Source organism: Saccostrea cucullata, unplaced genomic scaffold (genome assembly GCF_032062105.1).
Source record: "Saccostrea cucullata isolate Sc308-1 unplaced genomic scaffold, CSIRO_AGI_Scuc_v1 ctg40, whole genome shotgun sequence".
Taxonomy (NCBI): domain Eukaryota; kingdom Metazoa; phylum Mollusca; class Bivalvia; order Ostreida; family Ostreidae; genus Saccostrea; species Saccostrea cuccullata.
Window position 1 is genome coordinate 58,041 of NW_026933337.1, and position 24,067 is coordinate 82,107.

Here is a 24,067-nt window from a genome sequence, read left to right on the forward strand (position 1 = left end):
CTTAAATATATCCGTAAAAATAATGTGACAAATCTTGTCCGTCTTATGCCCCCGTAATCGAAGATTCGAGGTTATATAGTTTTTATCGCGTCCATCTGTCTGTCTATCTGTGTTTTGTCTGTTTGTCAGCAAAAACTCTAACCTTGCTTATAACTTTTGATTTAGTAGAGCTCCATGTATGACTTTCATATTTCACACGTGTATTCCTTGTGCCCTTTCTTTGGGCACCACCAAATTTGACCTTTTGACCTTGGAGTTTGACAACAATTTTACACAAAAATTCCAAACTTTAACTTTCGCCATAACTTTTTTTTAATAGTAGATACTAAGACTTTCATATTTCACATTTGTATTTTTTGTGACAAGACCTTCCATTGGATTCCAACCTCTTTTACCTTTTGACCTTGACGATTAATGTTCTTAAAAAAAACTTGAACTTTGGCCATAACTTTTGAACAGTAAGGGCTAGGGCTTTCATACTTCACATATGTATTCCTTGTGAGAAGACCTTTCATGGGATACCAACATCTTTGACCTTTTTGACATTGACTATGGAGTTTGACCTACTTTTTAAAAACAAACAACTTTTGAAGAGTTAGGCCTAGGGCTTTCACACTTCACATATTTAATCCATATGACAAGACCTTTCACTGAATACCAAGAACTTTGACCCTTTCACCTTGACCTTGGAGTTTGACCTACTTTTAAAAAACAAACCTTGATCATAACTGTTGAACGGTTAGAACTATGGCGTTCAAACTTCATAAACATTATCCTTGTGACAAGACCCTTCTTTAGAAATCAACAACTTTGAACCTTTGACCCTGACCCTGGAGTTTGACCTACCTTTCCAAAACTTATCCTTGGCCATAGCTTTTGAACATATGGTGCTAGGACTTTCGTATTTCACAATCGTATTTCTTGAGAGAAGGCCTTACCTTGGGTACCAACATAATTTATTTTGCATTAAAGAAAAGTTAAATATTCGCTTTGTTACCATACGGGGGCATCAGTGTTTCACAAACACATCTTGTTTCAATGAGCAGGCACGTAGCAACGGGGGGGGGGGGGGGGGATATCCCCAAAAAATTGGAAATGAGAGAAGGTTGGTTACCCTCCCCACTTTATACCCCAGGAAAGTGATTTAAGGGAAATTTTGAAAAAATTTGGAGAATTTTCCTTTTCGAGTTTTTTTTTTTTTTTGCTTGTAAACTTTTTCAAGTAAGTAGAAAAAATTTTTCTCTGGCTGCCCCCCACGTTCAAAAACGATTCTACGTGGCTGATGAGACACTGTTCACATCTTTAATTAAAATTTTTCATTCTACAAAAACATTGCTGGCACGAAGTGGCTTCAAATTCAAAGACATTGGCACGTATTCATATTGACTTCAAAGCCAGTTTTATATCTTCTTAGTAGTATTCTCTGTAAAGATATTCTTCTTACAAGCACTAAAGTCAATTCCATTCATTGTGTTTGTCAATAAGGACTTTCATTAGATGCAGGCATCTGACCCCGTGTTTCCTCGCAGTAATTGAGGGGGGTATTTCTAGGTTAACCAATCCGACTGCTAGTTAGTGTACAACTAAGGGTGCATGGAAAACGTTTGTTAATAGAGGTAGGTGGATTTTTTTTTTTACTTTATTTATGTGGAAACTTTATTAAAGGTGCTTATAAACAAAATAATGAATATGAAAAATGTGATTTACAGCAAAACGTTTGTCGGACTTATAGAATATAAAAGATTCGTCAAAGAAAACTTATTAGACCAGGTTTAAAATATTTTTTGTTTGTCCTGTCCCAAATCGAGATAAAAAATTTAGGTTGGTAGGTAGGTGAAATTTTTTTTCTCAGAAAATTTCAATTTCAATGCTAAATTTAAAAAAAAAAATCCAGACTACATATAAAATTAATTGTTTCCTGGAAGTTAAAAAAGTTCTGAGTCGGGCCATTTTTATCGAGAGAGGACAACCAAACAATTTTTTAGTGATGTCCTTACAAGGAGATTATTAAATATCAGTTGAAAGCAAAATGTTGGGATAAAGAATCTGAGAGTAAAATATGTCAGGAACTCATTATAGTGCATGTATACGTATCAAATATTCAAGTTTTTATATCTTCATCTATGTATCATGAGGAAGCCTTTAGTGGATGATTTTTTTTTTACTGATTTACAGTAGGTAAAAAAGATTCTTTATTGATAAATAAAACTAAACAGAGAGTACGTGTACTAGTAACCTAGATATAACTGACTGAACACGTGGTGTTATGAATACACTTGCTTTCCGTAGATAAATATTGCCGTATTTATTGGGTTATACGTGCTGATATGAAGTGATATGTGAGCAGAAGAGCGGATTGTAATTGGACATGACAAAACTAAGCGTGTGGGAAATTATCACGTACAATTTGCGTATTCTAAGATGTGCATGTACAGGATAATCGATCGCAAACTGTATTCAACATGACGTGTACAAACTTCATTTATAGTGAATATAAATGTATCTGAAAGCATACAGGACGAATTTTCTTTAGATTTGTTCACAGGAGTTCGCGTACCTATTAACTTTACCGAAGTTTATAAAAATACGCAATACATATTTTCGTAAACTGCATGCAGTGATCGTGTACATATGAATCATTAATTCAAATTTCCAAGTCAAGTAGACTATTTCGTAAACCTATCACTGCCACAGAGACTAAACGAAAACTATCTTACTGGCCTTGAAAAAAAAAAAAGATACATTACATTGAGATATCTCGTCACAAAATGGCGAGAACGTATTGAATATTTTCATTTCATTTTTGGTATTTTACTGAAACAAGACGTTAATGGTAGCCTAACAACAAAGCTAATAAAAGAAAATATCTGCAAACGTTAAAAAAATTAGTGGATTGAAAGAATTGCTTTTGATCTCGGTGCATCAGAATCAAAATTTAACTTTATTTTAAAATTCTGAAATGTAAAATGTGAAATTTAAAATGTTTTTGTTAACAAAATAAATGAAAATGACTTGTAAGCGGAAAGGAGAAAATGCGACCCACTAGACCAGGATGCGAACCCATTCCTCTTCAGCCACATCCCGCTCTGCTTACTAAGGTCTTTGTTTCTGAAGACATCGATCCAAGTTCTGTGTGGTAGGTCTTTCACCCTGCTGTTACTTCGATCCAGGGCGTGACACGGCATAACATGACACCAAATACTGTATAACAAAAGGTCCGACTGCAATGGCCTTAATTGTAGCCTGAGAATAATACACCATGGTAAAAGATACATTAGATTTTAAAATATGATGAAATAAAACCCCCCTAAACAAAAGAAAAAGCGAGATACATGTAGGATAATTAGGGATCACATTTAAAAGATTCGTTAGATTTTAAAGTTTGATAAAATAAAAGGAAGAAGTTATGCCCCTCCCCCACCCCCTAAAAAAGAAAAAGAGATACATGTAGGGTAATTAGGGGGTCACATTTAAAAGATCCATTAGATTTTAAAGTTTAAAAAAAAATGAAGTTATGCCCCCCCCCCCCCCGGAAAAAAAGAAAAAGAGAGATACATGTAAGATGATTAGGGATCAACAAAGTAATTCGTCTAGTACTCGTTAATTTTTTTTAGATATATAAATAATAAAAGAAATATAATTATACAAAAATATTTTTTCTCCTTCCAAAACATTGGTAAATGATCAATACTATACATATTTTCGCAGTTGACCTCGATTCTTTTACACAGTAGGAAGAAAACTAGCCCACTGTATGACCCCATTCCTAAGCATGAAGGAGAATCACCCATTCTCTTTAGGTTTTCAGGAATGTCATATAGATACATGAGATAAACGTGTAATAAATAATTAGCAACATCGTGTACAGCTGATTGTATTACTTGGCAGGGCTTTCTTTGCGGGCGTAGCATTTTGGTCTAGGTTCAATGACTTTTGAACTACGCCATTTTTTGTCTTGTAGAGTATTCTCCCAAAATCAAACGCTTTAGTTGAAACATGCTCAATTTATATTTACATTTACCAAGAACTTCTTTAAGGGATTAAATTTACAATAGTAGAATAGTATATAGGAAATATATGTACGAAAACATAGGAAATGTATGCATACGAAAACATAAAGTATTTAGATTACGTTCTGTTATTATTTTTTTTTAAAAATACTACCTGTACTGATTTTTTTTTTCATTTGTAAAATTAGACCCTTAGTATACAGTTTATTAAAGTATATCGTTGTGGGGATTAGTAAGATTCCAGTCCTTCAAGATTTGACCTCGGGGGATAGTCCTGGCCACGGGGAACTGGAATCTCGCTAATTCCCTTACTTTAACTGTACATGTATATTTATCCCATGACCATCATCAGTTACGATTAATTGTGAAAGACATTACAAAGAAATTTGTCTGGACACCCAAATTCAGTTATTATAAGTCGTGCTAATGATTGTAAATAGGGGCACTATAATTTCATAACTACAATCTGTAATTTGAAAGAGAATATTTTCGGTAGGTACAGTACTTATGTTATATTAAAGTACTGCAATTTAAGAAATACAGTTATATTCATCAATTTTTGGTAATTCTGTATACAAGTTTAATAATCAGCTTTTTAACGATATGAATAAACTGTGAAAATGCCACTTCTCCTTCATTTATAGCCCGATTCCAATGAAATTTTGTATAATTTGCTATTGTCATACGAGGGCTGTTCAATGAATAATGTCCTCGGTGCTCAAAAAGAAGCAAAAGACGCTTTTCAATGATTTAGTCTTCGTGATTTTACTTATTAATCTCTTTTAATTAAAACACACGTCCGTAACATTTTTTATCCAATTTCTGATTGTTTTTAGAACTCATTTTTGGGTATGACCCTTAGAATACTGGAAAATGGCAGATCCAATGATATCCTGGACTTGTTTCTTCCTTCTGAAAGGTGTTTTTTTTCAAGTTTGGAAATAGAAACAAGTCAACGGGTCAAAGATCTGGCGATTATTGTCAATGTGAAAAAAACATTAACTTTCTGTTTATCCCGAAAACCTCTTTACTCTTCAGGGCATGCGGGTTTGGACGCTGTCATGAAGAAATTCAATGTAGTGGATTCCTGTTTCTGGGTCCTTCCTCTAATAAACCTTTCGATTTTTTTGCAAAAAAATTGCTTTCTAGACTCCTTCAGAAATTAAACTGTCTCCCTATGGCACGCCGATTGGTTCAAAATTATTTTCTGCACAACGATCAAGATTTTATACACGAGCTAGATGAAAAATATACACGAGTAAAATAAAAATGCACGTATAGGTAAAAATTGCACATAGTTTGAAAGATTTTAACACAAACATAACGAAAAATACACGAATCCGAAATTTTTTACACGATTTAGTGGTATAATATGCACAAACAAAAAATCTAAAATTGCACGAGCAGAGGAAACTAAAAATTACACAAACAATTTTACTGCGCATACAGCTGCGCATATCATTATTATGCACATAGAATATTCATCGTGTTCTTGGTTTTCTGTACTCTTTATCTCTTCAATCATGTATACTTCACATGTACTTAGCTGGATGTAATCGAGAATGGAAATTAAATGGCGTTGACCGTGGCATGTGCTTTACTTTGCTTTTTTATTTCTTTGCTAAACCTCGATCCGATTTCTAGCTAATGTCAACCAAACAAATGAAGTGTTTTCATGTGTTCTATATATGTGAGAATACTTCAAAGTTTTTCAAAATATTATGTTTTTCTTGTATTGACCATGTTGACCGAGATCCTAACTAATATATGGTAGTATTATTTGATGACAAAAATTGTGACAAGAAGGAATCGTATAATGCGAGGTAAAAAACAACAACATTGCACATGATGCTCTCGACTCCGAACTAAAAGTACCAAACGATAAACAGTGCGGCTGAATAGAATCTTGATTTTCCAAAAAAAAATTGTTAGAATTATTTTTTTCTTATTTTTTTTTATTTAAATAAACTCTCTATAGCTTTTGAAAAATTCTAATTTATTGATACAATTTTAACGGAAATTACTTGTATAAATATAAAATTAACACTTGCATAATCAAACGATTAATAAAGTTGATTATTCATGATATTGGCAGAATTATTGCTGATTATAATCATTAAGCTGTAGAATTAATTTTGGTACTCTTCATTTGTACCTATTTTATTTTCGTGGTAACTAGGGTGAAACGTTTACTGAATTTTGTAAACGTTTAAACGGATAGCAGTAAACGAAACGGTACCGTTTAAACGGGAGATATTCTATACTAGATTTTTATGGCTACTTACTCATGAAACTCGAATTTAATAATCAATTCTTTCACTTTAATATAAGTAAGAGTTGTTATTACAAATTTATTGTTGGCCATTATGATTTAAACGTAAGAATTTGAGGCGCATTAAACTCATTCACTTTCTACCTCGTCACCCAACTGCTTGGTTTGTTTGGCTACCGGACGTAGAAAAAATAATTGTAAAGATGGGTCTTTTCTTTTAATCTCGAAAAAAATAAAACAAGAACCTGCTGACGATATCGAAACTTTTCAAAGACTTGTGAAAAATGTATTATATTTATTTAATCAAAATAATATTTCAAGTGTCGTAAAACATCGCTAGTATTAGCAACTCGGAAATCGGAATTAATTATGTTAGCCCGTATCGGGTTTTAGATATTTTCATTCAATTTGTTTCCGGTTTAGAATGTGATCAAATGGTCAAAGACGGTGTTTCTTTTGTAAATTATGAAATAAAACAATTTGTTTGTGTTAAACTTTATTTCTGATAGACATTGATAATGACCTTCGTGTAAACGTTTACTCAAACTGTAAACGTTTAGAGCATATAATCGAAACGTTGCCGTTTACACGTGTAATCGTTTCGCCCTTATTACCACTCGGAATAGGAAATTATATATACCTTTATTCATTTTATTCGATATATATTTTTTAACTTAAAAAAACTTGGTATTACCTTAGATGTACACAGCATGTATTTAGATCTAACGTCAAACATAAAAAATATTTTATTCTAATAACACATGTATTCATACTTATAAAATATCAGGATGTCAGTTTTGGTTGGAAATCTTCAGCATACTTTGTTATGAATTCCTTCCATGAAATCTCATATTTTCAGTTATAAGCTACTTAATAAAAACAAAACATTTATTGTAAGCGTTACCCTCATTCGTAATGACGATTACATGATAAATGTTTTCAATTTAATAAAAAGGACCAGATGAAAGGAGAATATATATACTCTATGAGCTTTATGTACATGCGCTTTTGTGTTTTGTAACTTTTAAAACATTGTGATTTACTAAGTACATCTATGCTTACAATGTTACAAATAGGAAGCAATAAAAAAATTAGAATGGATACAGCAATTAAATAGAACGTGTTTTATCACTCTTGAAAAATGCTAATAATTTATGTTCATTATGCATGGAGCTCGATGTGTGGCAACTATTTTCCAAGACAACAAATTCTGTTACATTTCAAATTTGACTTCATGATTTTTGAAATTATTTTCCAAACACTAAGTTTCTTGTAAGATTACTTTTTTTTTTTACCCATGAAATACATGTAAATGGCCATTATGAAAAAAACACAGGCCTTTAGATCGCTTAGAAAAAAAATTGAGGTGTTGAAAAAAAAATATATTTTTTTTTACACACACAATTTTTTTTAAGCGATCCAAAGGCCTGTGGAAAAAAAGAACAGGATTATACACATGTACTTGTATTATTATGAAACGAAATTAATCGTCAATCAGGCCTGTAGACCCCCCCCCCCTCATTTTCGAGTATAGATTTTGCTATAGTAAATTTTCCTTTACATGCTGGTTGACCCCAACCCCCATTTTTAACTGTTGTTAGGTCGAGCGCAGGCAAATCCCAGGATATCGTACATGTACCCTTAAATTCTTAAAAATATATTTCCGGCACGTAGCATCAGAAGGGACCTGCCCCCCCCCCCACCCCCTTCATTTTTTTTTGTAGTTATTGTTGTTATTTTTGTGCAAACAGAATCTACTTCCATTGTAAAATTTCAACTGAAAAGCCCCCTTTTTTCTTGCTGGATTGGAATTGAAGGTGCCTCGATAACTACCTCAACGAAATAGGATTTTCGAGATTGGACGCTTTACCTTTTTTCTGCTTGTTAATTAGAATGTTTAGGTATAATTTGCCCCCCCCCCCTCCTCACTTTAAAAAGCGATACTAAATGTGTATCAGCATAATATAATTTTAAATTGTTTAACTCCTTTATATGCATCTTACCTATTCAAAATAATCTACAGTAGAAAAACAGAAATTCACATAAGTAAAACACTGTATAATTTTACTACGAGTTATTTTTAAAAAAAAATGATGTATTCGTTTAATATTAAAATTAAAGTTGCGCAATTATTTGCTCGTTTTTTTTTTTCTGTTTACTTCTAAAAATGTATCGGGCAAATTCCACAACCCAGATGGCAGCAACATTGCTTAAAAATCTCTGAATGAATTGCTAGTAACCTTCAAACAAAAGGTATTATTGATGTGTCGAATAACTATAAACGATTAGCGTACAGGTGTCTTTCATTCCAGCACCAGCAGGGAGCCAGGAATCTCTCGATATGAAAAGGTCACGCATCCACAACCTTAATTATTACGAAAGTACACACAGTGGGTGGTGGAGGAAAAGAGTTTCATTTGTTGTTAACTCTCCTGTATATTACCTCACGCTGTTTTTATTTATCTACCTTTACTATGATATTATCATTGTTTTTATTGCTATTTAGAGGAATGACATAAAAAATCTAACAATTAAACACGTAACTGATAATATATATGCACCCCCCTTTTTACGTTTCTATACCTGACTGTGTAGAATGTTTTTAATAGAGGGGTGAACTAATTTATATGCATATTGTGTACCTGTCAATTTTTAAATGTATAAAACACAATGTGCATATTCTTGAGAGTCTAGCGTAATTTTGAAAGACAATCTTTTTTAAAAGATTGAATAAATATTGTAAACACATTACTCATCCTCTTTTTATAACATTTCAAGCCACACTGAGCTGTTCTCTAATGAATATTAATGAAATGTGCGCAGTGAGGATGCGCTGTATATTGTGTCGATGTTGTATTCTCACTTGTGCAGTTTTCGTTTTTACGTTTGTGTAATTTTCTCATTAGATCGTGTTAATATTTTTTTGATTGTGTAGTTTTTGTATAGTTTGTGTAAATTTCAATAACTTTGTGTGTATTTTTCCCACTTTGTGTAAGTTTTGACTTGCTCGTGTAATTTTTGTTTAAGGTCGTGCAGAAAATATTTTTGAACCAATCGGCGTGCCATATCTCCCCGTATACGAATTTGAACAACAATACACTAATATTTAAGAAAATTGCATATAAATCTGTCTTTGTGCCCTTGCATACCTTTGCTCTTGTCAGACCTTCGCCGTTTTTATCGAGTAAATCTTATGGTAAATTTTGTCTTGAGGGTTTTAAGCAATAGATTTATGTTCCAATATCTGTTTGAATATAAAACAAACGTGGATAACTACAATTACTGATATTTTAAAATAATTGTTAAGACTTTCGTACACGCTGCCGTTTTCACTCATTTTTCAAAATATAGGGTGACCTTTGAGTACCAAGCTTTTTTTTACCGTCAACCGTTTCTTAAAAACAGTGTAAACTACTCCCGATATGATGTCTATCAAATTTGCTATGTGTCTTAAAGTCAATCATATATCATCAAATATTATTTGTTGAAATTTACATACGTTGTTACAATTTTTGTTGGCAAAGGCGGTACCCATTTTTGATGCCCATTATATAATTTTTTATCTTTGAAATCCACTTGCTCATTTGTCTATAAAACAGGCATTGGTTACTGTAAATGTCACATATTTCAGTAAATATTTCTTTTGGATTTTAAACAAGTTTTACGACAGCTTTAATGAAGCTTTTTTTCACTCTATTTTACTGATTCTTTACCATTCATTTATAATGCAGTGTCCCGAATAGCCCTTGTTTCCCAGCTTCTTACGATGAAACTATGTGATGAAAAGTGGTCACATAAACTGTTATAAATTCATTAAAGATTCAATAATGAGAGAAAGTCAAGTTTAATGTCATAATTATGATGTCTGTTTTGTATGTCATACAGTTTAGGACATTATTTATTGAACAGCCCTCGTAGTCCTGTATGATGGTTTTGATCAAAGCGAACGCGGTGTTGGTAGGTTTATACTAGAATTAACTCGTATAGGAAATCTTTCCAAAATCTACCCCTCCATCTGTTTCCCCCTGATTCCAAACATCATAATTCTGTTAATCGGTGTTACCAAAGATACTAATGTTTAAGTCAAAGTACCTAGTATTTTTCTCCTCTTTAACTATTAGTATAAACCAGTAGAGCTACAGCATTGTCAGATACAAGTACATGTACTTTTTGTTAATTATCGTTAACATCCGGGAAAATCTTGTTTTTGTTATCAATAACTCAAAAAACAAACAAACAAACAAACAAAACACAAAAAAAGAAAAAACATCACACACACGGGATAATCAGTTATGTTAAATTATATATATATTAAGAGGATGGCTTGATGGGTGCATTTAAAATTGCAAATTGTTCTTATTCTCTGCCTTTGAATACATTAATGGGAACCTGTTTTTGAATATTGTGAGGCCTGTACACATTTTTTAGACAGGTCCGACGTCTACTACATTATTGTATTTTTTCCGGGATGGTATAACTTAAAATTCGGTTAAAAGGGTAGGTGATGGGTTTTTTTTTTTTGTTGTTGTTGTTGTTTTTTTTAAATACGGAATCAATAATTTCAAATAATACAGTATCTTTCATTAAAAAATATTTTCAATTTACAGTAATTTTGCATTTTACCTTTTTAAAAACAACGTTAATTCGTGACGTTACATTATGGATTAAGGTATATTTCAGATGACCTTAGATGATATTAATGCCATTTTTTATATCTTAGCTAACAAATGCCTAGTAGTTGACCAAATCTTCCTCGTCTTATACGGTTTCTAATGAAATGTTTGGATAATTTTAATTCATTCTAGTTTCTACTTTTTAAAAAAAATCTAGAACAAGATACAGCATTGTTGCATCAACACAATCAACAAGACAAGATGGACCTTAATGATAAATTTACAATTAGTGATGATAATCAAACCCAGGAGTCCGAGGAGAGAGAAAAATGGGACAAGAAGGCGGAATCCATTCTCTCTATGCTGGGTTTCTGTGTGGGTCTGGGAAATATTTGGCGTTTTCCTTATCTCTGTATGAGAAATGGCGGCGGTGAGTTGAAAATGCATTAACAGTGTCCATTTTTCTGGCAAGTAGTATTTAACAAAAATAACGTTTATGAATAGATATGTACGGAAGCGTATTAGTGCCACGCAATATTTTTTTTAAAAGTCGGTATTCCAACTTTAAAGTTGGAAATTCCAACTTTAATCTTGGTAATTCCAACTTTAATCTTGGAAATTCCAACTTTAATCTTGGTAATTCCAACTTTAAAGTTGGTAATTCCAACTTGGCTTTTCCAACTTTTTTCGGTTTTATGTATTATATTGTCTGAGATACTTTGCAGCTAATCGTGTTACCGTTTTATACATGTAATTGAAATGGAAATATACAATTTTATTATGAAATGATGATTTTAGAAGGAATCATTTTATTGTGCATGGCCGTAGGAGCCGGAGGAGGTGCATGGGGGCGTGCCGACCCCCTCATCAATAATACAATAAGATGCAGACATATAATATTGGTAGTTGGTTGTTGATAGTGATACTGAAAATATTATGTTTTTTAAAGCTTAATAAATGTCCGATCTCTTAATGTGTTAGGTTGAAATCCTGTCACGGAGTTGACTGAAAGTCTATTTATATTTATACGAGGGTTATGTACTTTTTTCCTGAAACAGCTGCGACATTAATTCCCGTACTATCAACCAAAGAAAGCATTTTATTATTTAATATATAGGACCAGAAGAAACATACGGATTTCTAATTAAAAGTTGGAAGTTATGTGTAAGGTCATAGCAGGTCAGGGTAAAAATAAACTGACACAGATAAAAAGTATTCACCGATTTATTTCAATGTACTTGTATAATTATATTAACTTTATTAAGCATAATTCAAGTTTTATACCATAACTCCCTATGGAACCGTCCGCCCTTCTTAAAGGGTCTATCTTCTGCAACATCCCCCCCCCCCTCCAATCTAAGTTGCGAAAATTTATTGATAACCAGTCTATTCCAGTGTATTACATTAACATTAATAAAGTTTGTAATGGTTTAAAATAAAAGGGAAAAACTAAAAAAAAAAAGGGGAGGGAGATCTCAAATCAAAGTAGGAATTACCAACTTTAAAATTGGAAAAGCCAAGATTAAAGTTGGAATTACCAACTTTAAAGTTTGTATTACCAAGATTAAAGTTGGAATTACCAACTTTAAAGTTGGAAAAGCCAAGGTTAAAGTTGGAATTTCCAACTTTAAAGTTGAAAAAGCCAAGATTAAAGTTGGAATTACCAACTTTAAAGTTGGAAAAGCCAAGATTAAAGTTGGAAGTTGGAATTATCAACTCTAAAGTTGGAATTACCAAGATTAAAGTTGGAATTACCAACTTAAAAAAAATATTGCGTGGCACCAATATTGTGTTGGGATATTTTTACAGTGTTTTTATGGATATTTTTATAGCACTACACAGATATTTATAAAAAATGAAAATTTTACAGCATTTTACGGGATATTTAATGTTTTTGAACTTCTGTTGACAGGGGCCTTTTTATTACCATTCCTATTCTTCCTCTTTTTCTGTGGCCTTCCTCTGTTCACGCTAGAAGTGACCATGGGTCAGTTCTCAGGCAAGGGGATAGTCAAAGTCTGGGACGTGTGCCCCCTCTTCAGAGGTAAGTGTCGTAAATCTTTGAATTATTTCTTCAATTGAAAAGAGATTTTCTTCAGATAGGTAGTATAGTTTTTGGAAAAAATAGGTGGGGAATATTTGACAACTTACCAGGCAAAAATTTGACATTGAAAAGGGAAATTGTCTGAATTCCAAAATTTTATGTGGTGATCGAGGTTGGGGTCCAACTTTTTTCGTAACCAGATTTAAATAATACTATTACACCAGTATACTGTCTTAATGTTATAAAGGACGTTTTCTGTTATATGTTTCACTGAGATACCTTTTCTTTTTCAGGAGTGGGGGTTGGAATCTCGATTCTATCTACGATCTCGTGCACATATTATATCGTTATTATTTGTTGGACAATTTACTACCTTATAAACTCCTTCAAGTCGCCTCTACCCTGGACTCTGTGTGGACAGGAGTGGAACACGCCCCTGTGTGTACTGACTGGACATCGGGGGTCCAGGGTAAATGACACCATTAATAACTTTACTTCACAACACGGGAACCTATCTACGTTTGATGTGTACCAAAACATGAGTCAGCATGTCATATACAAAAATCAAAGTGCTCTGATTGCAACACCGGAAGAGGAATTTTGGCAGTGAGTAGTAAAAATTAAAATTCATTGAGATTTATCATACCAAATTTTAACAATTTAAGAAAAATTATAAATATTATATTCTGAATCTCGTCTTGTGTTTATTTTTCAAATTTGATTGAGAGGTCATTTTAATTATCACTGAACTTTTTAACAGAGGAAGTGTTCTTCATTTGTCATCAGGACTGGAAGAAATAGGGAAGATCCAGTGGCATTTAGCTTTGTGTTTTCTTGGGGCCTGGGTGCTTGTGTACTTATGTATTGTCAAAGGTGTAAAAACGGTCGGAAAGGTAACATCTCTTCATGTATTTAATTAATAACTCCAAAATAAAGCTATTTAGTTACAAAGCCCCATGAAAAGAGTTTATTTTTAAACTTACACCATCAAAAACCCTTATTTCTCTTGGAAGTTTTATTTACCACGTATACAATGTATATTTTTAAAAATTAAATATTAAAACAGTAACTTCGAAAAAAAAATGTTAAAAAAACTGTCAGTTACATGTACTATAGTATTATTGTTATATAAGCGCAATGTTCTGAGAACAATAAAGAATGTGTATAACCTCAAACAGGTCATGAGAAATGTACAACGTTTGATATTTGTAGGAATACAGGAAATTACTTTCACAGTAACAATTGTTTTACAGGCTGCACGTGTCTTACCCAATTTGCCCATGTTCGCATAGCGACGAACTTTACGTTTTCTTATAACCTTCTATTATTTGTTCCAAAGTGTTACAAATTCAAAGATTTGGTCAATATCTTTAATGCATATGGCTAGATAATTTTCTGATTGTTATTATGTGAAAGATTTCTTTCTTTGTAGGTAGTTTATGTGACCGCGACTCTTCCATATCTTCTTTTGATTGTTATACTGATTCGTGGCCTTACATTGCCTGGGTCCGTTGACGGAATTCTGTTTTACATTACGCCAGATTTTGAGCGTTTGAAGGATGGAAAGGTACACGATCTATTTCTGGGTTTTTTTTCTTCTGTTTAATCATCCACCATTTCTGTCATTTGAGTTCTTCCATGTTTTGCAAAGTTCTCAATGTATCAATTTACATAAAAAATATAGTATTTCATTAAAGGTTCCAATTTGTTCCAATGTTTTGCAATGAAAATATAATTTCAAACCATCTGACTAGGAGAGGACACCACTTTGAGGTCAGACGGTCTAGGAATAGGTTTTGAAGCCAAGAGCTGAAAAGGCAAAGGTCACAATTAATATACGGTATAAAAATCAAAGTATTCAGAAGTACAGAGAGCCGGGCTCATTTACAGAGTAGAATGGATTTCTTACATGAATCACGTTTATATTCTGATGAAAAAATTATTTTAAAACTATCAATATAAATGATAAGACACTGACAGTGAGTTTTTCAATCCTAATACCACGGTCCGATTTTGTCAGAATCAGAATTAATCTGGTACCGCAGCTGAATGTAAACAAACAGGCCAGTCTGGTTCCCTCTCCTGCTTTACCTCGTACATGTATGTGTAGAGAACTACGGTAACACTGATTATCAAAAATCCTTACGCTAATAAACTATGTTCTTTGACTTATGAAGTTTTCAAAGTCATTACTACTATTGTTTATTTTATATAGATAAAACTTCGTTTTATTTTTGTTGCTTTATTTAGCGTTTGTTTTATCTCAAAAGCGGTTGAGAGTAAGAACTATATTTTTGCACGTAACTTTAAAATGGCGACTATGGGTCAACATCCTGCCTTGAACAGGATCACATAAGCCGGCAACTGCTCTTTGAGCAATAAGCCCGGCTAAAAATGATTCTCAATGTACTTAAGTAGTGTCTTTAAAAATAAACATGAGCCCTGTTCATACGGAGGTCAAAGGATTTACGACAAAAACGTGTTCATTTTTTACCCACCGCATATTCTGTCCTTGAGCCGTATGGGATGTAAGTTCCATCAATTCGCGTGTTAATCCTGAAATATAATGCGATTTTTTAAAATGAATAAAAAGGTCCAATTTTTCTGTTTTCGACAAAAAAGAGTGACATGTTATGCTTTCAAAAAAAAATATAATAGCGATGAAAATGTCCAATTATATCCAAATGCAAGTTCGAAATAGTATTCCATTGATATTATGAAATATTCCTGCGGGGAGGGGGGGCTCATGTGTAAAAGTACACAAGTCTTCATATTTGGCATAATTATGGGTCAAGGTCAACGATTCATTGTCCATGGTCACATTCTACCTTTCTGTTTCATGAATATAGCCCTTGTATCTTGTACTAGGTTTGGGCAGAGGCGGCCATTCAGATTTTCTACTCCAGTGGTATTGTATGGGGAGCACTGATAACTATGGCTAGCTACAACAAATTCCATAACAACTGCCTCAGGTACTGTTAATAAGCTTATAATTTATCAGACTTAAAAATGAAGTTTTGATTCTTAGAACATTTTGGCTGATACATTTCGTTAAAAAGTCTAGTCATTTCAATATTGAATTAATTTTTGGGAAAGAAAAATGCTTTTATTTTTTTTAGGGGGGAGCTTTCGGAAAAGTAAGAACCAAATGAATAGATTACAAAAGTATTTCAAATGAAAACTCCGTTTTCTTAGCCCTTTTTTTCTTTTTCTTTCTTGTAGAGACTGTTATGCTCTGGCACTGGCGGGAGAGGGAACCAGTATATTTGGAGGATTCGTTGTTTTCTCAATCTTAGGATACATGGTACATGAAAACGGTGTCCCGATTGAGAAAGTCGTCAAATCAGGTTGATATTTCGGATATTAACTATACACTGTACTTGTTATTAACCTTCGCAATAACAACGATACGTAAAACACGTAAGCTCAGAATTTAATAGCTGCAGAACTGTAGCTCTCCGAAAAAAATATTGATAGACCGGAGATCTGGTCTTTAAATTTATTTTTTTTTCGAAGAGCTACAGTTCTGCAGCTAAAAATTTAATTAGTGTATTTTTTGGCTTTGTTTCATCCACAGGACCAGGATTGGGCTTCATAGCCTACCCAGAAGCTCTGGCTAAGCTTCCTCTTTCCAATCTCTGGGCTGTTGTTTTCTTTATTATGCTACTGACTGTAGGACTGGATAGCACGGTAATGAAATGTTTGAATTCATAAGCACATAAGCTGAAACATTATACCATCACTTGTAAAAAAAATATGTCTTCTAGAAACAGCCATTCGCTCTGTAATGATTGACCTCAGAATTCATAAAAGAGAGACAACCTTGAAAACATTTTGTTCAGCATTTTTCCTCATAAATACAGACTCGAGTCCCCTATGTAAAGCAATTAAAATATTCCTAATTACAATAATATCACAAATTAAATCTTCTTTTGAACCTTCATTCATTTCTTTTAACTAACCTTAGAAGTATTCTTATCCGCTTGATATTGTAGTTCGGAACTATTGAGCCTGTTTACACAGCACTGTGCGATTCCTTCCGCATTTGGAGAAAACGCCGAGCGCTACTGACTGCAATTTTCTCCGGGGTGTGTTTCCTTGTCGGATTAATCATGTGTACTGAGGTAATAACGGAAACGTGTTCCCACTGTACTTTGAATATGAAAAGATGATTTAAAAAAGAGCATAAAATACGATTGTTAAAAAGAAAATTACAAGACTGGTGATGCGATTTTTTTTTCCAATTACGTAAAATGCAGAAGTTAGGCAAGAGGCGGAAGTTGGTTTAAGGGTCACTGTGTTACCAAATACGTCCAACCTTTTTATCGAGATTATGATTTTATTTGAATAATTTTTTTTTAATTGCATTTTACACATTGATGGTGCTATATAATAAATTGTGCGTGTCTTGTTTATAGGGAGGTATGTACGTGTTCCAGCTCATTGACTGGTATTCGGCAGCCATTGCAGTGCCACTCTTCGGATTTTTTGAATGCATAGTATTTGGTTGGATTTATGGTAATTATAAGCTTTGGTAGCCTTCAAAAATATTTTTATGGAAAATCTATCAATCGATAAAATGTATTATTAATACAAAGTCATTTTGATATGTGTTTAAAATTATGTTACCGATTTACAGGAGCTGAAATGTTCTCGAGAGATGTTGCTTTAATGACTGGACATGGAATTCCGACAATTATCAGAATTTCTTGGTGTTTTATCACTCCTCTGATTCTATTGGTATGTGTATATTGACTATATTCATAAACAGAAAGCAAACACACAATTTATATCCTTAATAAAAGCCGTACATAATTTGGAATAAAATTCAATAAATTGATTACACATTTTTATTATTAGATAACCATGATAGTGACCCTTAACTCGTATGTCCCTCCCGAGTACGGTACATATAAGTACCCCGACTGGGCTCAGGGGTTCGGCTGGTTTGTGGCTGTGATCCCTCTTCTACCTATCCCCCTCTTAGCCTACAGAGAAATTAGACTCGCATCTGGAAGCACGTTTTGGGAGGTTGGTCATGTTTTTAATTTTCTTATGTGATTGTACATTAATTGCAACATTTGGTAGTTTGCACTTCTATAGGTGTATGTACATGTATCTTCATTTACTCTTAGATCTATATATACGTAATGATACGTGCCCGTGCTGAAATCGGAATTTTAAAAACACTCAGAATCAGTATTTGTGTGCCTCTAAAATGCATGGATGTGATTTTTTTTTTGGTTTTAGTATTAAAATATTACAAGACAAATGAGCTAGCTAGTTTTTAGTTTATTTTGTGGCAACATAATTATTATGCTTTTGTTTTTTTTTTAACTCTCATATTTAAATTTCCAGAAGTTAAGAAAATCGCTGCAGCCAAACGAACAGTGGGGTCCTAATCATACGGAAGAGAATAAAAGATACAAGTCAGAGATACGAAAACTCAAAGGATCATTTCTACAAAAAGTGATACTTAATCTGACTGGCAGGGAATTAGTATGATTAGACATGTAACATACGACCTTAAAAATATCTTAAAACTGTGATAACCAGTAACTTTTTTTCTAAGAAATATACCGATACATATTTGCATTATTTGAGTCTGTATCGCATTTTTTACGGAAATAAAATGATTTTTTATGTGTATTTTAAGAACAGTTTGTATTCAATTCATTGTGAATTTGGGATGGACATTGTCTTGGTATACAAAAACATCCGTATGATCTTATCCCAGTCCAAATGGTATACTGCAACCCATTGCCTATTACTGCTACGGCAATAATCTTTCTCATTCGAGAAGTGTTCATTCATGTGATTGATCCACGCCTGCACGATCATTTGTTCAATTAAGGAAGGAAGCATAACAGACGGACGGACATCCCGATCACTATATATCTATATACACTCTCCCACTTTTTTAGAGGGGGGGGGGGATAATAAAAGAATACAATTATTGCGCGCATATATCAGTTAACGCATTAATGCGTGCAAAAGTTAAAATTATAACTAACTTTTGCACACATTTATGCGTTTACTGATATGTACATGTAAATTATTCGTATTAAAGAGAATTCAATTGTTACATGACTGTATATACACATCAATTGAGCAAATTATTAATCCGTGATATCATCTTCTGCATTTATACCCGTTCTATTTTCGAATTAAAGATAAATTTATTATTTTTAAATATATGAATTCGTCATTTGAAAAGATCTTTAATTGTATTGTGCGAATAAAACACTAACAAATGAACATTTCTTCAATTAATCAAAGATATCTTCATTTTGTGTTGTTGAGGCTCTCCATAGTGAAATTGTTTGTACAGGCACATGTATTTATCACCATCTGTTCCCAACAAATCAATTTAAGAATGAAGTTTGCGATAGATTTTCAATCAGGTCTTTGTTGTTGAAATTAAGCACTATATTAATAATAGTGTCTTACCGATTAAAAAAATATTTAAGTTTTTGTTTTTCTCATTTTATCCATGGAAAAATATCTAAAAATATGAAATACCAGCTAGTTTTATTTACTTTATTGTCAATGATCATTTAAAAAGAAATCGTTTAATTCTAATCTTTATATCTCTTCTTTCTCTCTTTTTTGAAAAAGCGACATTCTTATTCTCTTCCAGGTAAATTCCTCAGGTTTCATTAATTGTAAAAAAAGGAAGTATTTTCTTTTACCAGATAACCTATGTGTAGTTTAATATCCTCAAGCAATCGGATTTATAGATTATTTTGCATGATATTAATTCTACAATTTTATCTGTGTCCCATACAGTAGTTAAGTGGCTCCATAGCTCAGTTGGTTAGAGCGCCTGTCTAGTAAACAGGAGGTCGAGGGTTCGACTCCCCCTGGAGCCTTTTTTTTGTGTTTTTTTTTTTTATCCAAGGAAATTATTCTAAAATTCGATATATCAGTTATATTTTTAATTTAACTAGATGCGTTAATTTATATCTTAACACTTAGCACAATTTAACCCCCCCCCAAAAAAAAGAAAACGATAAAAATAAATCATCAATAATTGAATAAAATTGAAATTAACACTATTTTTTTTTTTTAATTCCTTTTACTTCAATGAAGTATTTTTAAGTGTAAGTTTCAAAAAATGCATAAGCAGCATCACTTCGTAATATTCAAATCTTGTGCTTCTTTTTTACAAAGGGGTGTGAATATCTGTTATTTTACCCTTGTCAACTTACAAATGTCGACTCCCTCAAAAGAAAAAAATCATAAGTGTCCTTTTCTTTCTGATATAAATTTATTTTTGATTAGCTTACCTGAGCCGAATCAAGGTTCAGCTTTTCTGATCATATGTTGTTGTCTAAGTATTCTTTTCTGTGAACTTATCACATTTCGCCTCTCTGTCCAGTACTTGGTCAATTACAACTAAACTCAATGGCATAAAGCGTCCCTGGGTAATAAGAATTCAAGGGAATTAAGGTCTATTCAAACCGTTGAAAAGGGAGATAATTCAGAAAGACTAGAAAAACTATGTTTAGGACAATTTCCAGTTTAGTTTAGACTTTCAGTAAGGCGTGGCATTCTCGACGTTACATAATTAACTTCTGTTTACATGCCAGAAAAATGATCAAGAAGTCAAATGAATTCACTTTCAAAGAGTTATAAACTTATCAGAGAGAAAACAAATCGAAATGGTAATATCAAAAAATCAATTCAAGTAACTTTCAAAGAGTTATCAAAGAGAAAACAAACTTTATTGAAATGGAAATATAATTGTAAATTAACTGATACCATGTTTAAGGCATTGGATCGCATTAACATACATGTATTTCTGTAGCCGCCTTGTTTGTTTTCCATATATCTCTGTCCGAATTTTTAGTTCCAGGGAACTAGATAGAATTAGTACAATTCTCCAATTCTCAGTTAACCTTGGATATTCAGAGGGGCGTGACTCTCGACAATACGTCTCTCAAACGTCGAATAGATTCTCATTGGTTAAGAAGTTAATAACAATAGCAACTTTAATTTGTTGTTGAAAAATGATGAGACGACTTAAGGTCCACCTGTTTGTCATACGAAACACTATCATTGGATCATTTATACACTTTATGACATTCGCCGGAATGTATATTTCAACTGTGAATGAAAGGTTGTGTAAATTTCAGACGCAAATAAGGTAACGTCGAGAATACCACGCCTTACTGGAAGTCCAAGCTTGACTGAGAATTGTACTACCCTGATCCGGAAAACCCATCGGAACAGACTGATAGACAGACAGAGGGATGGAGAGTCGCAGAGGAAACCTAATACGAAAGATAATTTTCATCTGATTTTTTTGTATCAAATTGACCTAATGAGCATATGCCAAATAAAAAAAAAGCGAGGCTCCAATTCATTTTGGTGAAACACAGCATCTGGTAATTATGTTGTTTTTTTTCTGATTGACAGGTTTTGTCATGTTTGTAAAAACAACATTTTTTTTATTTACTACAAACAGCACAAGTCAATTCTCTACCAGCCACATAAGGGGGACAAGGCAGGGATCGACAGACGGTTTCTACCATGTATAGGACAGCCCCATTGGTGTTGCTGGAACTATTTGGAATAACATCTGGATGTGCATCAACACAGATATATTCCGATTCTCCTGGATGGCGGTGAGCATTAGACATCAGATACCCGGAATACTCCAGATGCCAGTCATCGTAGCAAACGTTCCTGGCGGGGATCACGAGGGAGGTAGAGTGGGGGGTCAGGCAGACGGCACAGGGTACATCCGAGTCGTGTGTATCGGTGTTAAAAAAGTACCCTCCTTCATATTCTACCCCCATTATCCAGCCAGAGTAAGAATTCACTGAGTCATGATGTATGCCCCACAACGGATCATCCGGCAGGCAGAGAAAGTTTACACCAGATCCTGTCTCATTGTATGGATGGCCACCGGCAAAACCTATAATAATAAGCATTGGTTGCTGTATTTTTTGAAAACGATTATCATCAAATCATTGATATCAAAATAGCAAAAAAAAAATGAATAACATAACTTTTATACATCAAAGTTCTCAGAAATTGGAAATGAATGCCCAGATTCTAACAAATGGATGAAAAGGGACAGTGATAGATAAAAAAAATCTATAAGCACTATAAATCTGCAAAAAGGAATGAAATATGGGCCCCTGGAAATTCCAGTGATGGGATCAGGTGCCTAGGAGGAGTGAGCATCCCCAAGCTACGTGTATTATAGTTCTATTGCATCCTTACCTCGATAAATCAGCGTAGAGCCCGCTGGACAGCTATGTCGTCCCCATCGCGTGTAAGATGACAAAGGAGTGGACACTACACAAATATATTTAAACAATTTACAAGATATGACATTCCTAATTTTTCTAGCATCTGGGCTCGTTTTTTCAATGACGTTTTCCAATATATATCGTTCTGATGCAAAGCGTTTCATGATTATACTGTACATGTACTGAAAATATTTGATTAAGAATTGATTTCGAATATACTAACCAGATGCCCCTTGTTGTTTCAGCTGAGTCACCTCCGACTTTAACTGCTGTAATTCCGTTTGTAATTTCTGAACCGTTTCTTGTAACACAGTTTGATCATTTACTAACAAACGTTTGTCCTCTGATTTTGAGCACAGACAAGGAATACTCAGAAATAAAACCCACACAGGAAAGGTCATTTTTCAAACCAGAGATAAGATTCCCTCTGCTTATTGCTAGGTAATATGTCTCAATGTTATTGTGTTATGAAGTGTTACATTACGAGTACCGCTGATAACATATCTTTCATAATTAGAGTTTACTTAAACAATAAAATGCTTTCTTTGTTTGTTATTACTGGAATTAACGGAAGCAGCTGTTGCAGAAAAAATACTTTTACGCGGGTTATGTAAATTTTTTTTGCAATAGCTGCGACCGTTAATTCCAGTAATAACAAACAAAGAAAGACATTTTATTGTTTTAATTTTATCTGTTTAAATAATCATTTAAAGTAGGATTAAAAAGATTAATTATTGTATTAATGATGCAAAAGTCTTTATATGTTTCATTGATGGAAGAGTCACTGAATAAGAAATCTGTACAGGCGACATGCCGACTGTAGTTCATGCAGTGATTAACGCAATGGGTTTTCTTAAGAAATAAAGGAGAAAATATTCAGCGGATGTAAATATATATAAGCAAGGAATCCTTTTTGCTCCTAGGCACCAATTTCCACCCCTGTTACTTCCAGGGTGTATATGTTTTTACCCCATTTACGATTCGTTTTGTATATCGAATATGAGAGATTGATTACTACTAGTATTCGTTGTACATGAATTAACAATTTACATATGGAAATTTTTTTAACCAAAAAATCCTAAAACGTTTACATACATTGATAAGGACATCTTTTAAAAATTGTTTCGTTGCCCTCTCCCGGCCGACTACATGGATAAATTGGTCAGACTCTAAACTTTTCTTACCTTCCAGAACACAATTTTTTTTTCATTTTATTCCTCTTATCCCGTCATCAAATATGTTAACATTTTCTGGTACAAAGATTTTCATAGACGGGCCTAATAATTTTAATCTGAGTCGGGAGAAGGGAAGCAAACATTATTTTAAAGATGGCCTTATCCAATATGGCATTTTATAAATGATGAAATTTCATGGTACAATTATGAACAAAGCAGAAGTACTACTACAAGTACTAATATCTGCCATTTCTAAAATTTAAAATGTGTGTGAGCTTCACTTTCAGTATTAAACATGACAAAATCTTGAAAATAAGTTTGTCAAATTCGGTGATTAAAATAAACATAGAAGAATATAGCGATCCAATCTGGCATTGACATTGATTTTAAATTTGTAAATAATATGAAAGCATTTTATGATAATTCAGGCATAAAATGATTGGTAATTTAAATTCTAAGCACTTCCGCCTCATATTCATCTTTAATATAAAGGCGCTATATTTAATATAACCCAAGACTCGTGACAACCAATAAAATTTCAAATCACAGAAATCCCAATAGAAATTTTATTACAAACATTTATATCACAGAAAACTTTCAATACATATAGAAGGCTGTAAAATTTACTGACAGTAAATACGGTAATATAGGTTTTTGAGAAGTCTTCAGTAAAATCACAGACAAATATAT

General features: G+C 33.1%; 2 protein-coding genes and 1 non-coding gene across 4 annotated transcripts; 2 read left to right on the plus strand and 1 right to left on the minus strand.

The window, feature by feature from the left end:
* The first annotated feature begins 1,465 nt into the window (after nt 1-1,465).
* On the plus strand, nt 1,466-18,597 carry LOC134238014 (sodium- and chloride-dependent betaine transporter-like). Of its 2 annotated transcripts, none has more exons than XM_062720142.1 (14): nt 1,466-1,616; nt 11,113-11,325; nt 12,808-12,939; nt 13,233-13,545; nt 13,700-13,832; nt 14,372-14,506; nt 15,808-15,911; nt 16,162-16,286; nt 16,517-16,629; nt 16,935-17,063; nt 17,358-17,457; nt 17,579-17,679; nt 17,800-17,970; nt 18,298-18,597. In XM_062720142.1, exons 2-14 carry the CDS (start codon nt 11,157-11,159, stop codon nt 18,442-18,444), a joined length of 1,872 nt encoding a protein of 623 aa, XP_062576126.1. In that variant the 5' UTR covers nt 1,466-1,616; nt 11,113-11,156; the 3' UTR covers nt 18,445-18,597. The 2 variants fall into 2 exon arrangements, with proteins under 2 accessions (XP_062576126.1, XP_062576127.1); XM_062720143.1 differs by lacking the exon at nt 1,466-1,616 and adding an exon at nt 10,715-10,779.
* A 1,140-nt stretch (nt 18,598-19,737) lies between these two features.
* On the plus strand, nt 19,738-19,811 carry Trnat-agu (transfer RNA threonine (anticodon AGU)). Its single transcript has one exon. It is a non-coding gene; the product is annotated as a tRNA-Thr (tRNA).
* Nucleotides 19,812-21,302: 1,491 nt separating this feature from the next.
* LOC134238038 (short-chain collagen C4-like) lies at nt 21,303-22,603 on the minus strand. The gene is made up of 3 exons (XM_062720173.1): nt 22,426-22,603; nt 22,174-22,248; nt 21,303-21,862 (listed from the first exon to the last, which is right to left on the minus strand). Exons 1-3 carry the CDS (start codon nt 22,601-22,603, stop codon nt 21,393-21,395), a joined length of 723 nt encoding a protein of 240 aa, XP_062576157.1. The 3' UTR covers nt 21,303-21,392.
* Nucleotides 22,604-24,067: the final 1,464 nt, after the last annotated feature.

What these genes read in the sequence shown, in the direction of transcription:
- LOC134238014 (XM_062720142.1), top strand. Translation starts at nt 11,157, where the DNA reads ATGGACCTTAATGATAAATTTACAATTAGTGATGATAATCAAACCCAG. An exon ending in CGTGTGCCCCCTCTTCAGAG is followed by an intron (nt 12,940 to 13,232) that starts GTAAGTGTCGTA and finishes TTTCTTTTTCAG; the next exon opens with GAGTGGGGGTTGGAATCTCG. An exon ending in CCGGAAGAGGAATTTTGGCA is followed by an intron (nt 13,546 to 13,699) that starts GTGAGTAGTAAA and finishes ACTTTTTAACAG; the next exon opens with AGGAAGTGTTCTTCATTTGT.
- LOC134238038 (XM_062720173.1), bottom strand. Translation starts at nt 22,603, where the DNA reads ATGACCTTTCCTGTGTGGGTTTTATTTCTGAGTATTCCTTGTCTGTGC. An exon ending in GAAACAACAAGGGGCATCTG is followed by an intron (nt 22,249 to 22,425) that starts GTTAGTATATTC and finishes ATATTTGTGTAG; the next exon opens with TGTCCACTCCTTTGTCATCT. An exon ending in CTCTACGCTGATTTATCGAG is followed by an intron (nt 21,863 to 22,173) that starts GTAAGGATGCAA and finishes TTATTATTATAG; the next exon opens with GTTTTGCCGGTGGCCATCCA.